Source organism: Tupaia chinensis, unplaced genomic scaffold, assembly GCF_000334495.1.
Source record: "Tupaia chinensis unplaced genomic scaffold, TupChi_1.0 Scaffold000287_1, whole genome shotgun sequence".
In the NCBI taxonomy this organism is placed as follows: domain Eukaryota; kingdom Metazoa; phylum Chordata; class Mammalia; order Scandentia; family Tupaiidae; genus Tupaia; species Tupaia belangeri.
The window spans coordinates 847,647-861,060 of NW_006159771.1; the positions used below are offsets into that span (position 1 = coordinate 847,647).

The 13,414-nt window shown below is 51.2% G+C and overlaps 2 protein-coding genes and 1 non-coding gene across 3 annotated transcripts; 2 read left to right on the forward strand and 1 right to left on the reverse strand.

Annotated features, from left to right (window-relative positions):
• On the forward strand, positions 1–4,776 carry CUNH22orf39 (chromosome unknown C22orf39 homolog; the record flags this gene model as incomplete). Its single annotated transcript, XM_014588573.2, is given in 2 exon segments — positions 1–44; positions 3,697–4,776. Coding segments are annotated over 2 exon segments (197 nt in total), but the record flags the coding sequence as incomplete, so codon positions are not given.
• Positions 4,777–4,849: 73 nt separating this feature from the next.
• Positions 4,850–4,953, forward strand: LOC114008099 (U6 spliceosomal RNA). Its single transcript, XR_003549665.1, has one exon. It is a non-coding gene; the product is annotated as a U6 spliceosomal RNA (small nuclear RNA).
• A 4,347-nt stretch (positions 4,954–9,300) lies between these two features.
• On the reverse strand, positions 9,301–13,401 carry MRPL40 (mitochondrial ribosomal protein L40). Its single transcript, XM_006150404.3, has 4 exons — positions 13,225–13,401; positions 12,820–12,903; positions 11,323–11,481; positions 9,301–9,723 (listed from the first exon to the last, which is right to left on the reverse strand). The coding sequence occupies exons 1-4, from the start codon at positions 13,296–13,298 to the stop codon at positions 9,399–9,401; spliced, it is 642 nt and encodes a 213-aa protein (XP_006150466.1). The 5' UTR covers positions 13,299–13,401; the 3' UTR covers positions 9,301–9,398.
• Positions 13,402–13,414: the final 13 nt, after the last annotated feature.

Consider the following 13,414-nt stretch of genomic DNA (forward strand, 5'->3'; position numbering starts at 1 on the left):
CCAGCTGCCGCGACTGGGAGGAGCGCCGCAGCGCCGAGGCCCAGGTGCAGGAGGGGAGGCCCGGGGCGCATCGCGGGGCCGGGGGGCCGGGGCCTCACCGCGGAGCCGTCCCTCCTCGGGCTTCCGATCTTTGGAGAAATACCAAACACTAGTGTATCAACGGGACTTTCAGATGGCGTGAAGATGGGAGGAAGGGCAGGCCAGGGCTGGGGTGCAGAGTGCTTGCACAGGGAGGAGGACCGACTTCCGATCTTAGGGTCGTCAGCCGGACCGCTGAGTCCCGAGTGACCCGGAGCCAGCGTTAGCCTTTGATTCAAACCCGGGGACACTCCTGAGGAACAGAAAGAAGGCGCAGGTGTCCAGAGTAAGGGGGAGCGAGGGGCGGGAGGTGGATGGGGGGCTTATGGGGAACTTGGCGAGCCCTGATAAACAGTTGGAAGTGTACCCTGAAAGTGTGCTGAGGAGCATCACTTGGTTTATGTCTTGAAAAGATGGATGTAGCTGCCAGGGCGCAGAGTACACCAGAGACAGGCGGGGACCAGTAGGTGCGGTTGCGTGCCCACCCGCTTGCCAGGTATTTAGCATGTTGCGCTTTCTTGGGGAACACAAGTGATTGGGAACAGAGCCCCTGCCTTCCTGGCACTCGCACTCCCCCAGAATGCAGTGGGACCTCGGAGCTGGGGGTGGGGGAGCGCAGGAGAGGAGCGGGAGGGTGCAGAGCTCATGGGGAGTCAGGAAAAGGGAGACAGCAGGGCTGGCCATGGCCGCTAATTGTATGTGATTATTCTGAAAGGACCTGGTAGGGAAACCAAACCGCGGGATTAAAGGACATGATGACGAGCCGGTAATAAGTGACACTCCAAAGAAGGTAGCATATATGGCAAGAGATTGAGGGACCAGCAGTTAGCGTAATGGCTATGTCGCTGGACTCCCACATAGTCTACCTTGGTTCGAGTCCCGAACCCAGTGGCTTAAACTCACGCCGGGCGCATGTGCGTGCATGCCCAAGATCCCGAGAGGAGAATGGAGGAGAAGGGATTGTGGCATGGCCAACCCCCCTGGGGGGTGATTTCTCACTTTCTGTCTCTCTGTCTCTCTCTGTCTTTCTGGCGAGTGCACGCGCCCTATAGCAAAAACCTCTCCAAAAAAAAAAAAAAAAGAGAGAACGATAACCTCTCTTCTTACATGTACGGTTATTATACACATACATGGAAATACACACAACACACACATACATACATACATACATACAAGTATATATGTGTATACCAGAAATCTTTTTTTATTTTCTATTTTTTGGAGAGATTCTTGCTATAGGGCATGTGGGCTCATCGGAGACACAGCAAGAAAGGGAGAAGTCACCCCCCCACCGGGGGCATGGCTATGCCACAATCCCTTCTCTAGTCTGTCAGGATTTGGGGCACACATGCATGTGCCTGGGCTCAGTCTCAAGCCACTGGGTCTGAGACTCGAACCATGGTTGACCGTGTGGGAGTCCAGGATCCCAACCACCACACTACCCACTGGCCCCGGTACCACGAAACTTTAAAATGTTCATAGAAAATGCATCTTATGAGAAAAATTATGCATGAATTTCATTTTTCTTGCACCAAAATAAACTCATACTTTAAGTCTATCTTTCCATAAACTCTCTGAATTACCTTGTATTTTGTTTAAGAATCTTACTTACTTATCAATAAGAAAAACGGGGGGACCAGCAGTTAGCGTAATGGCTATGTCGCTGAACTCCCATGTTGCCGACCGCAGTTCAAGTCCCGGACCCGGTGGCTTAAACTCACGCCAAGCACGTGTGCATGCGTGCCCAAGATCCTGAGAGGAGAATGGAGGAGAAGGGATTGTGGTGTGGCCATCCCCCCGGGGGGTGATTTCTCGCTTTCTGTCTCTCTGTCTCTCTCTGACTTTCTGGCAAGTGCACGCACCCTATGGCAAAAACCTCTCCAAATAAATAAATAAAAATAAAAAGGGGAATGGTGTCGGAATAGAAAAATGTGTAGCGGCACCAAGAAGTTCATTTAAAAAGAAAACCAAGTGAGCAAGTGTTCCAGTTATAATGACAATAAGGGGAATTATTTTCGCCAGGGGAAAATGAGAAGTGTCGACAAGGGATTAGAGTCCAGGGTACAGGTGTCGTGTTGGTGGGACTGAATGTCAGGTGTTAACGATCCACAAGTTCCACTTCTGGAAGTTGATCCTGCGGAAGTAATTGGATAACAGCACACAGTTCAAGATATTCACGTGTCACTGTGATGGTGTAAGCCATGTAAATTTCACGAATACACATTTGACTAAATAAAGATTTGCACACAGTGGGGTACCGCGGAGCCATACAGAAGAGTAATGGTCTCCGTGGCACGGAAAGGAGCCTGCAGTACATTGGTCAGTGAGAACAGCAGGAAGTCGGTGACCACACAGAACGTTACTCCATCTTTAACGAACCGTATGATAGATCTCAAAGATAAACCCAAAAAGGTGTTGGGGAAACCTGTTACTGGCCATCTCGGGGATGGAGGTCTGGGAGTCTTTCACAGTCCATGCTGCATTTCTGATCACTTTAGACAAGAACAGACAGCATCACACAGGGGCTGGCAGGTGGCATGGTGGTTAAGGGCACTGGCCTCCCACATGGTGGACCGCAGTTCGAGTCCCAGACCTGGAGGCTTACTTTCTCACTCTCTTTCACTCTGTCCCTTTCTGGTTAAATTAAAATAAATGAATGAATAAACAGTGTTAAATAAAATAATAATAATTCTTTTTAGTCTAAAAGCATCACACAGAACAGGAATGAAGTAGACAGACTAAATTGTGCGTGTAAGAAGCCTGCATAGCACCCGACACCTACCAAGAGCCCACAGCGAGGTGGCCCCTGTGCTGTTTCACTGCCTTGTGTGTGAGGGGACAGTGGCTAAGAGAAGCCGATGGCTGGAGCAGCACCTGTTATGCACAGCCCTGTGTCGGTGGCCTGTTGTCTGCACGCCCTTCCGGGACACCCTGGCAGGTGTCTCTTATTTCCTTTTTTTTCACTTTTTTTTTTTTGGAGTGGTTTTTTGCTATAGGGCGTGTGCACTCGCCAGAGAGACAGAAAGCGAGAAATCACCCCCCAGGGGGGATGGCCACGCCGCAATCCCTTCTCCTCCATTCTCCTCTCGGGATCTTGGGCACGCACGCACACGCACCCGGCGTGAGTTTAAGCCACAGGGTTCGGGACTCGAACCGCGGTCGACTGCGTGGGAGTCCAGTGACATAGCCATTATGCCAACTGCTGGTCCCTCTTATCTTGTTCCCTTCTAACCACTCTGTTCCCTGTGGCTCCCCGCAGCAGCACTTTCAGGGCTCTCTCCTTCACTCGGTGCCCGCAGCCTCTGTCTCAGCGGGTGAGCCTGCCCCAGACTCACTAGGCTAACCACAGCCACGGCGCCGAGGCCCAGGAGATGGTTTATCATAGTAGTTTATCACAGGAGCTTGTGAGAAAGAATGGTCTAGATCCCCGTGCCGGTGCCGACGTGGGCAGCCGTCACGGCATACCGGGTGGGGGTGAGCTGCAGCATGCACTGTGCTCCCATTTATCCATCTGTGTCCAGGAGTGTGCTGAGGAGGGACCTTCAGGGGCCTGTGATGATTCTTGGGACCCTGGGGCCCAGCCTTGGTACGGAAGTGACCAGAGTCTCCTTTACACAGCGATCTCTTTGTGAGAGCGAGCGAGCAAGAGTCCAGGCTGCACAAAAGCATACCCTGGTGTGGACCCTGCGGCAGAGCCCCCCTGCGGACTGGCACCTGCCTCTGCCGCCAGAGGAGAAGGACGAGGGACGAGTGACAAGCGCCCCTGCTTAGGCCTGTGCTCCTTCTTCTGGTCCATTTCAAGTGAGGTTCTCAGCCCAAAGGACCGTGACTGGCCCACACAGCCTTGGGGGTCCCGCCTGGCTTGAAACCCAGAGTGGGTGGTCTCCAGTCCGACTTGCCCACTCCTTACCTGTGTGTCACTCATCCCATGATGCTCTGGAAGACAACTGTACCCCTCCACAGCTTCATCTGTGAGCAGCCAGGTCATGCTGGCCCACGGACCCCCTGGACAACAGGACACAGCAGTCCTGGGATCTAGCACCCTCAGGTCAATGCAGGAGCTCAACGGTTGTGCTGCTGTGAACACCTTTTCTGTCCTGGAGAAACAGGCCAGCGTGTCCCAGGCTTAGTGACCGCGTATTGCCAACTCCCAGCACCCAAAGCATGGAGTTGCCACTCTGCTGCAGCCTACTCAGACCCACTACAGACGAAGAGCGGGTAGGCTGAGCAGGAAGGGGCCGCCAGCCCCTCTGCACCAGCTTGCTTCACCTCTTCGGCTTCCAGGTAGGCCCAGGAAGACTCTAGTTTTAAGAAATGAACACCTTGGGGCCAGCAGGTGGCATGGTGGTTAAGGCAGTGGACTCCCACATGGCGGACCGCCGTTTGAGTCCTGGACCTGGTGGCTTGCTTTCTCACTTTCCCTCTCTTTCTGATCAAATTGAAAATAATAATAAATAAAATTATAGAATTCCTTAAGAAATAAAAAGTAATGAACACTCAACACCGTGGAACACACGACCTTGCATAAAGAGGGTCCACGGACCCCGCTTACGAAATGCAAGTGTAAGACACGTGGGATTTCCATCTCGGTCCCTCAACATTTGCCCTGGTTGCTGCTGTACCAAGAGCCTTTTTACACGTTTGGTTCCAAATAGAAGCTGAACATTAAATCCATGTGTGTGAGATTTTACACCCGTACTGCCTGGACTGTACTAGAATTTTCTTGCAAATGTTTTATTCTCTTGCAAATGTTTTTGAAATGTATTGTACAGTGCTCATTTCGGCAGCACATGTACTAAAATTGAAACCATACAGAGATTAGCCTGGCCCTTGCGCAAGGATGACACGCAGATTCATGAAGCGTTCCATACTTTTATATACAGTGTATTCTAAATGGAAAAAAATCTCATTTTGTATGCTCTAATGATGTCTAGTAAGTGAACGTAAATAAATAAATTTAGGGGCCGGCAGGTGGCGTGGTGGTTAAGGGTGCTGGGCTTCCACATGGCCGACCGTGGTTCAAGTTCTGGACCTGGCAGCTTGCTTTCTCGCCTTCCCTCTCCATCTTTCTCTCACTGTCCATCTGTGATCAAATTAAAATAAATAAATTTTAAAAATAAATAAATTTAAATATAAAGTTTTTCTCTTTTTTTTTGAAGAGGTTTTCGCTATAGGGCACATGCGTTCGCCAGACAGACAGACATAGAGACAGAAAGCAAGAAATCACCTCCCCGAGGGGGTGGTCACGCCGCAATCCCTTCTCCTCCATTCTCCTCTCGGGATCTTGAGCATGCACGCACACGCGCCCGGCATGAGTTTTAAGCCACTGGGTCCGGGACGCGAACCACAGTCAACTATGTGGGAGTCCAGCGACATAGCCATTACACTAACTGCTGGTTCCCTACTTTTTCTTGAAATTAAAAAATGCATTAAAACTATGAATACCTAAATAAATAAATCATTATCCTGAAAAAATGTATTGTACGTGAGCCACTAAGAAAATGAGTTCTTGGGACCAGCAGATGGCGTGGTGGTTAAGGCGCTGGACACTCCCATTCAGCCGACCAGGGTTCAAGTTCTGAATCTGGTGGCTTGCTTTCTCACTTCCTCTCTCTCTCACTCTCACCCTCTCTGTTTCTCTCTGGTCAAATTAAAATAAATGGATGAATAAATAAAATAAATAATTATAAAAAAAAAGAAAGAAAGAAAATGAGTTCTTGAATAGGTCTTTTTTTTTTTTTGGGGAGAGGTTTTTTGCTATAAGGCGCGTGCATGCGCTCGCCAGACAGACAGAGACAAAGAGACAGAAAAGCGAGAAATCACCTCCAGGGGTGAGTTTTAAGCCACTGGGCCCGGGACACGAACTGCAGTCGACTATATGGGAGTCCAGCAACATAGCCATTACGCTAACTGCTGGTCCCTGAATAGGTCTTTTTATTACTAATAAAATGGTTAGGCACTGGAGCCAGCAGGTGGCATGATGGGTAAACTGCTGAATTTCCACATGGCTGACTGTGGTTCAAGATCTGGACCCGGTGGCTTGAAAAAATTACAATAAATCAATAAAATAAATGTTTAAGAATGGTTTAGCAGGGACCAGCAGTTAGCATAATAGCTGTTGCTGGACTCCCATGTAGTCGACCGCGGTTAGAGTCCCGGACCTGGTAGCTTAAAACTCACACCAGGTGCGTGTGTGTGCGTGCCCAAGGTCCAGAGACGAGAATGGAGGAGAAGGGATTGCGGAGTGGCCATCCCCCCTGGGGGGTGATTTCTCGCTTTCTGTCTCTCTCTGTCTGCCTGGCAAGCACACGTGCCCTATAGCAAAAACCTCTCCAAAAACAAAAACAAAAAAAAGAATGGTTTAGCATCGGTGGCTGCACTGCAGACCCCGCAGTGCAATGCCCGTGGGCTGGGCTGCCTGCACACCACAGCCTCCTGCTGTTTTCCTGGCCACAGCCAGTGGGTGGATTCTTTGGGGGAACAATAACTGAAAATTGTATGCAAATAATAATAATATTCGTAAGCTTTCTGCTCCTTTCCAAAGGGCATACGCTAAAGAGTTAAAATTCCCCCCTCACATGTATTTTCTCTGGTGCTCTCCCAAGAGCCTCCCCCTGCATCCACGTGTGTCCCTGAGGGTAGTGTGGAGTGTGTGCCTGTAGGGTCCCAAGAGGAAGAGCAAAGGAGTATAAGGAGGAGGCAGGGCGCCCCCTGCTGGGGGAGCCTTGATGCGTCTAAGCCAACCCAAGTGTCTTCAGCCTGGCTGCGACTTTCAGTAACACGCAGCTCTGGCCAAGAAGGAGAGAGGGTGGCTGCCAGAGATCGGTGTTTCTAAGTCAGACTCAGGACGGGCACCTGGACTTTGCAGTCTGCATGTGATGCCTAAGCCTGGAATTGTACCAGCTGCTCCAGGGTGAGACGGGGAGCCCAGGGGGAAAGCCTGAGGGCACCAGCCAACAGGTCTCTTAAAGGCACATTCCCTGTCTTCCTGCTCTGGAGTCTGTACCGCCTGGGACTGCGTGGTGTTAGCAAGTGTTCAACTTTTTGCTATTTTTTCTTTCGGTTTTGCTATGGGACATGTACACTCCCTAAGAGAGAGAAAGGAAAAGTGAGAAAATGACCTCATAGAGGGGATAGCCACACTGTGATCCTTCTCCAGTCTCCTCGGGATTTGGGGCGCACACACACACACATGCACGCACGTCCAGCATGATTTTCAAGCTGCTGGGCCCGGGACTCGAACTGTTCAGTCAGCCATGTGAGATCCAGCACCTTCACCTGCTGGCCTGCTGTCTGCTCTTTTCTGTAGGAAATCCAGGTCCCCCCTCTACAGTTGCCACTGTTGCATTTTGCCTTCCTTCTTTGCTACTTAACAAGTTCTGCTTAGTAAAAATCAATCTCTCTGGACAGAATGTTACTGCACTGGCTCCTCCACCATGCCTAGTGTCCAATAGTTTCTATTTTAGTTTGAGGGAAACACATTTAAATACCCATACCAGTGGAAAATGGGAAGTACTGTGGCTCAGGACTTTTTTTTTTTTTTTTTTGGAGAGGGTATGTGCGTTCGCCAGAGAGAGACAGAGAGACAAAAGGCAAGAAACCGCCCTCCCAGGGGGATGGCCACGCCGCAATCCCTTCTCCTCCATTCTCCTCTCGGGATCTTGGGCACGCACGCACACGCGCCCGGCGTGCGTTTAAGTCACCGGGCCCGGGACTGGAACCGCGGTCGACTACATGGGAGTCCAGCGACATAGCCATTACGCCAACTGCTGGTCCCTCAGGGCTTTTTTTTAATTTGCAAGAGAGCACGTGCACACACCAGAGAGAGCCAGAGCAGGAAATTGAGAAAATGAGTGCCTACAGTCGAAAAAGGAGGGGTGGCAAAGGGACTGCATGGGATCATGCCCCGCGGGGGTGGTCTTGGTTTTCCCTTGTCTCTTTCTTGGAAATGCACACACCCTCTCACAAAATTAAAACAAAATTTAAAAAGTGAACCAGACTAGGTTTCTCTAGGAGTTCACTTCCTATATTGAACCTTAACCACTACAATCTAAACTGTGCCACCACCACCCCCATTCCTATATTTAAAGTCCTAATCCCTAGGAACTCAGAATATGCGGTAGGGCAACACAAGGGGCAGTTATGTTAAACGAGGTCCTCAGAGTGGCCTTTTCCAGTATGACTGGCAACCTGAGAGGTAAGGAAGCAGACCGAGGGTCAGCCACATGAGGACACACGGAGAACGTGGCCACCTGCAAGCCGAGAGGAGAACTGAAACCAAACCTGCCAGCAGCTTGGCCTTGGGAGCTCTGGCCTCCAGAATCGTGAAAATTCCATTTCTATTGTTGAAGCCGTCCAGTCTGGGTATATTGTTCTGACAGCCTGGGGGGACTTCATCTTTTCAGCAGTCCAGAGTAACAGCACTTGAAGACCTGGGGGTCGCAGCCTGGCCTCACACCCTCCTGGGGTGCACGGCACCTTAACCAGTGTGTCCCTGGTCCTAGCCTGGTCTCACACCCTCCTGGGGTGCACGGCACCTTAACCAGTGTGTCCCTGGTCCTAGCCTGGTCTCACACCCTCCTGGGGTGCACGGCACCTTAACCAGTGTGTCCCTGGTCCTAGCCTGGTCTCACACCCTCCTGGGGTGCACGGCACCTTAACCAGTGTGTCCCTGGTCCTAGCCTGGTCTCACACCCTCCTGGGGTGCACGGCACCTTAACCAGTGTGTCCCTGGTCCTAGCCTGGTCTCACACCCTCCTGGGGTGCACGGCACCTTAACCAGTGTGTCCCTGGTCCTAGCCTGGTCTCACACCCTCCTGGGGTGCACGGCACCTTAACCAGTGTGTCCCTGGTCCTAGCCTGGTCTCACACCCTCCTGGGGTGCACGGCACCTTAACCAGTGTGTCCCTGGTTTGCTCCACTCTCTCCAGCTTCCCTCCCCAGCTTAAACCCAGAGGGGTCACTCCGTCCGTCACTCCGTCCGTCCCACCAGCTTCTCTCTGCATACCTTTCCAGCAGGGAGAATCCTGCACACCCACGCCTCCACTCCTCGGGGTTGCTGTGTGCCTCTTGCTGGTGCTATCTCACCACACAACTGGAATCTTCCTTTGTACTGCAACTACACAGCACGGCAGCAGTTGACATCTCTGTCATCCTCTTCCGGTCCCTGGCAAAGCGACAGCCTCCCTCAACCCCACGTGTCCGCAGACAGAGACAAAGAGCTTTTGGGTCAGCTTACATTTATTAGCGACACGCCTGATTCTGGGGCAGGTGGCTGGAGCCCAGGCCACTGTGTGCTCTGAGGACAGCTGCCTGCACTGCTATTTCTTGTAGTCCACCTGTGTGTACACCTTGGTGATGTCATTGTACCTGCCTTCAGGGGGCTGGTAGTTAGCCACCGGGGGCGTGTAATCTGGCCCTTCCCTCTCAAAGGGGAATAGGCTGGGATCCCGCTTGATGGCCTCCGCGTAAAGTTCCGGGGATTCGAGTCTCAGCTCCTGCAGGGCTTCCTGCTGGGCCTCCAGCCTGACCCTGATGGCGTCCCTCTCCTTCTCGTGTTCTTGCTGCTTGTACAAGGCCCACCGCTTCAGAAGCAGTGCTCGCCGCTCGCTCTCTTCGAAGGGGAGTTCCACCTGAGGCCGCTGTCTGCCAACACACAAGGCCAAAGGTGTGAACTTGGGGAGAACCGACTTCCGGGCAAGGGAGTCTGTGTCTACACAACCATCCCCACTGCCAGACACAGGCATGACGGGAAAGAAAAGTGCAGGGTTGGGATAAACTAAGAAATGGGGGTGGGGGATGTCGGCAGATGGCATAATGGTTATTTTGCTCGGCGCCCATGTAGTCGATCAGGGTTCGAGTCCCAGACCTGATGGCTGAGAACGCATGTCATGTGCATGTGCGTGCGTCCCCAAAATCCCGAGAGGAGAATGGAGGAGAAGTAACTGCAGTGAGGCCATTCTCCCTGGGGATTGATTTCTCACTTTCTGTCTCTCTGGCGAGGCACGTACCTCATAGCAAAAATCTTTCCCCCCAAAAAAGAAGAAAGAAAGAGAGTGTTGAATGTGACAGCAGCTGCAGCTGATGCTGGGAACCAAGATCATTTGTTTTTCCTTGGGAAAAGAAACAAGATGCCCAGAGGAGACTGGAAGTGCGTTTTCTACCCCAGACAAAGATTGTCTTTTATTTATTTTTTTTGGAGAGTTTCGGTTTTTTGTTTGTTTGTTTGTTTGTTTTTTGCTATAGGGCACATGTGCTTGGCAGAAAGACAGAAAGAGCCAGAGTGATAGAAAGCGAGAAATCACCCCCCAGGGGGGAGGGCCACACCGCAATCCCTTCTCCTCCATTCTCCTCTCGGGATCTTGGGCACACACGCACACGTGCCTGGCATGAGTTAAGCCACCAGGTCTGGGACTCGAACCATGGTCGACCACATGGGAGTCCAGCGACATAGCCATTACGGTAACTGCTGGTCCCAACACGATCCTTTTAAAGAAGTGACTGGAGAAAAGTGAAACAAACACCAAAATTCCAGGGAGTCAACAGCCTCAATCAGACCTGTACCAAAAAAATCACCTGCCCTTTCTCACTTGCAGGACAAGGTACTGCTTGAAAAATTGTGCACGATTAAGGCCCAGCAAGAGCTGCTAACCCCGTATACTACACAGTCCCAACCCATAACCTGAGCATTTGCACGGTACACAGGAAGCCAAGGTTTTACTACCGTCAGGACAGAACAAGGGCTGCAGGCCCAAGGCATCCGTCACAGTCAAGACTTCAAGCGAAAGGGCAGCAACGTGGACTCCAGGCAGTGCAGAGTGGAACTCGCTTGTACTTATCAAAGCTGTCTGGGTTTCTTTCCCACCTTCAGCCAATCAAGAGCACCAGCCCGGAAGCTTTCTCTCATCCCCAAAGGCAGTCAGGCAGAAGAGGTCTCAGGCTAAGGCCAAGGCAACTCGAGCCTAGTGACCCATCCCCATCACAGGCCAGAACTACAGACAGAACTAGGTGCCTGGGGCCAACAGGTAGTGTGGTGGTTAACAGCACTAGACTCCCACATGGCCAACAGTGGTTCGAGTCCCAGACCTGGTGGCTTGCTTTCTCACTTTCCCTCTTTCTCGTTCTCTCTTGCTCTTTCTCACTCTGTCCCTCTCTGCTCAAATTAAAATAAATAAATAAACCATGTGAAGCTGACCGACCCGACTCCTCTGCCCTGAGGACGTTAACCCCAAGGAAGGCCCTTACCTGGCTGTATCTAACAATTTAAAAGGAGTTATAAAATCTTCGATGGGAATTAGCTCCTGGGTGGCCTTTTCTAGTTTTCGGATCCTCTTTTTCAAGCGGTCCCTCGCTGCTTGGTCTCTTTTAGGATCGACCTTCTTTTTCTTTCGCAGAGGTTCTGCTCTGATGAAGAAAAGGCAAGACTTAAACATTTCTCTCTTATGCCTCGTGAACATACCCAGGGAGGGGATGCTCCGCGAAGCACCCAGGCCTTGTACTGAGCCCTGCACTGGGAGAAGCATCTGTGCACATTCCCGACACTCTGAGCAGCGCGGCGGGGAGGCAGCTTCCGCTCCAGGGTCCCTATCCAAACTGTGTGGGTGCCATCAGCTCCAAGAAGGGGTACCAAAGGATGGTGGGGCATCAGGGCGTCAACTAAGAGGAAGTGTCCTCCTTGGTGCTGGGATTCCGCCGTGCCTTGGGACAGCACTGAAAAGTGAAAAGACCGGAACTGATGGATTAGAAGCTCATTATTCACATTTTAAATGAATCCGTGATTTTAATAAAAGCTTTAAAACTGAAAGTAAGCCGTGTCTGTTTATTTTTCAGGATGTCTTAAAATTTCCCCATCCTAGAGCTTCGCAAATCTGGTTTACGGTAAGGAACGCACCTATTTATAACTTACTATTAAAAATAATCCAGTCATCCAGCTTAAAGAGCGACTGAATTAAGTCCCTAAAAAGCATCCAGAGCCTCAAGTGGAAAGACCTTTAATCCTCACACCTTTCCCCCCCACCGGGGATGTTAGAGGCCCAAAGACAAACAAAAGTTTAAGCTGCGCCCTTCAAAACACAAGAACTCCCTCAGAGCTAATTGAGATGTACATAAACTACTTTTACATTTACCTTTTTGATTACAAACAGCGATACATAGGACAGAGAATGCTGAAAACACAGGAAAGCATCTGTCTAAATTTAACTATGAGCTTTACAGGCTGTTCATTTTGCAAGCCTCCAACTGTCTTCTCTTGTTCTGGTTACTGGGATGTCTGTCTGACACCCCCAAAGAGATCAGGCCCATGGTTTTGATTTTTTGATTTATTAATTTTAACTAGTATTTATACATTTAATCGCTGTAGATCATTTAAATTGTAAAGAGAGTTTTCCCAGCATGTTACACACCTCAGTCCAGCCCAGTTGAGAATACTATACACATCTTCATCAACAGATAATAAACCATATCTGTGTCCCATAAATGTCTTACCTCTCTATTTTTCCCCCCAAATTTCCTATGTTCTTCCCCTCCCACACTCTGTCCACTTTGGCTCGAGAGTCCATAACAAATTTTTAATGCGTTAAGTCCTCGTCTTTCAGTCTCTGCCATAAAGTGCGGACGGTAGGTGTATGTTAAGTGGAGATATACAATGTCTCTCTTTCATAGCCTGACTTGCTTCACTCAGCAACAGATCTTCCATATTCGTCCACTTTTTATCAAATCTCAGGGCCCGCATTTGAGTTTTACCTCATGGGAATGAGTTCCCAGAAGGACAACAACGATGCTCGCTGGTGGGTGTCTCTAATCTGTGTCCACCAAGTTCCCAGAAGCCTGAAAGAGACAACAGTTAAGTATGCGAACTCTGATTAGCCCGGAGCTCACAACACACAAAACCAGAACGTCCGCCACACGTGGGCATTCGCAAGGACTAGACGCGACAGCAAGGTCAACGTGGGAGATTTTTCAGTCTCCCGTCCACCCTGCAGCGCACTCGGGCAGGACCTCTGCTCGACAGGGTCCTTGAATCTTCGTCCATAGTAAGAGGCACGATCAGCTGGCTCCAAGGGCAGCCGGGAGGGACCTGGCCGGCGGCCGCGGAGACCCCGCACACGCCTCGGGCATCCCAGCAGCCCTGCGGGCGGCCGTACTCACCCGCAGGGAGGACGCAGAATTCGCGCAGTAACTCGTTGCGCCGCGGCGGCCAGGGCCCCTCCCGCAGCCAACATGCCGCTTCCGGGCGCGCGCCCTTCGGCGGTCCGGCCCGCAGGTGTCCCACGCACACGTCCGGCCGACGTGCGGCCCCACGCTCCCGCGTTCCGGCCGAGGGGGCTGGGCCGCGCTA

Excerpts from the sequence above, each read along its gene's own strand:
- MRPL40 (XM_006150404.3), bottom strand. The coding sequence starts at position 13,298 with ATGTTGGCTGCGGGAGGGGCCCTGGCCGCCGCGGCGCAACGAGTTACT. Across the intron at positions 11,482-12,819 it reads TGGGAACTCATTCCCATGAG|AGCAGAACCTCTGCGAAAGA; the intron begins GTAAAACTCAAA and ends TTTCTTCATCAG. Across the intron at positions 9,724-11,322 it reads AAATTGTTAGATACAGCCAG|ACAGCGGCCTCAGGTGGAAC; the intron begins GTAAGGGCCTTC and ends GTGTGTTGGCAG.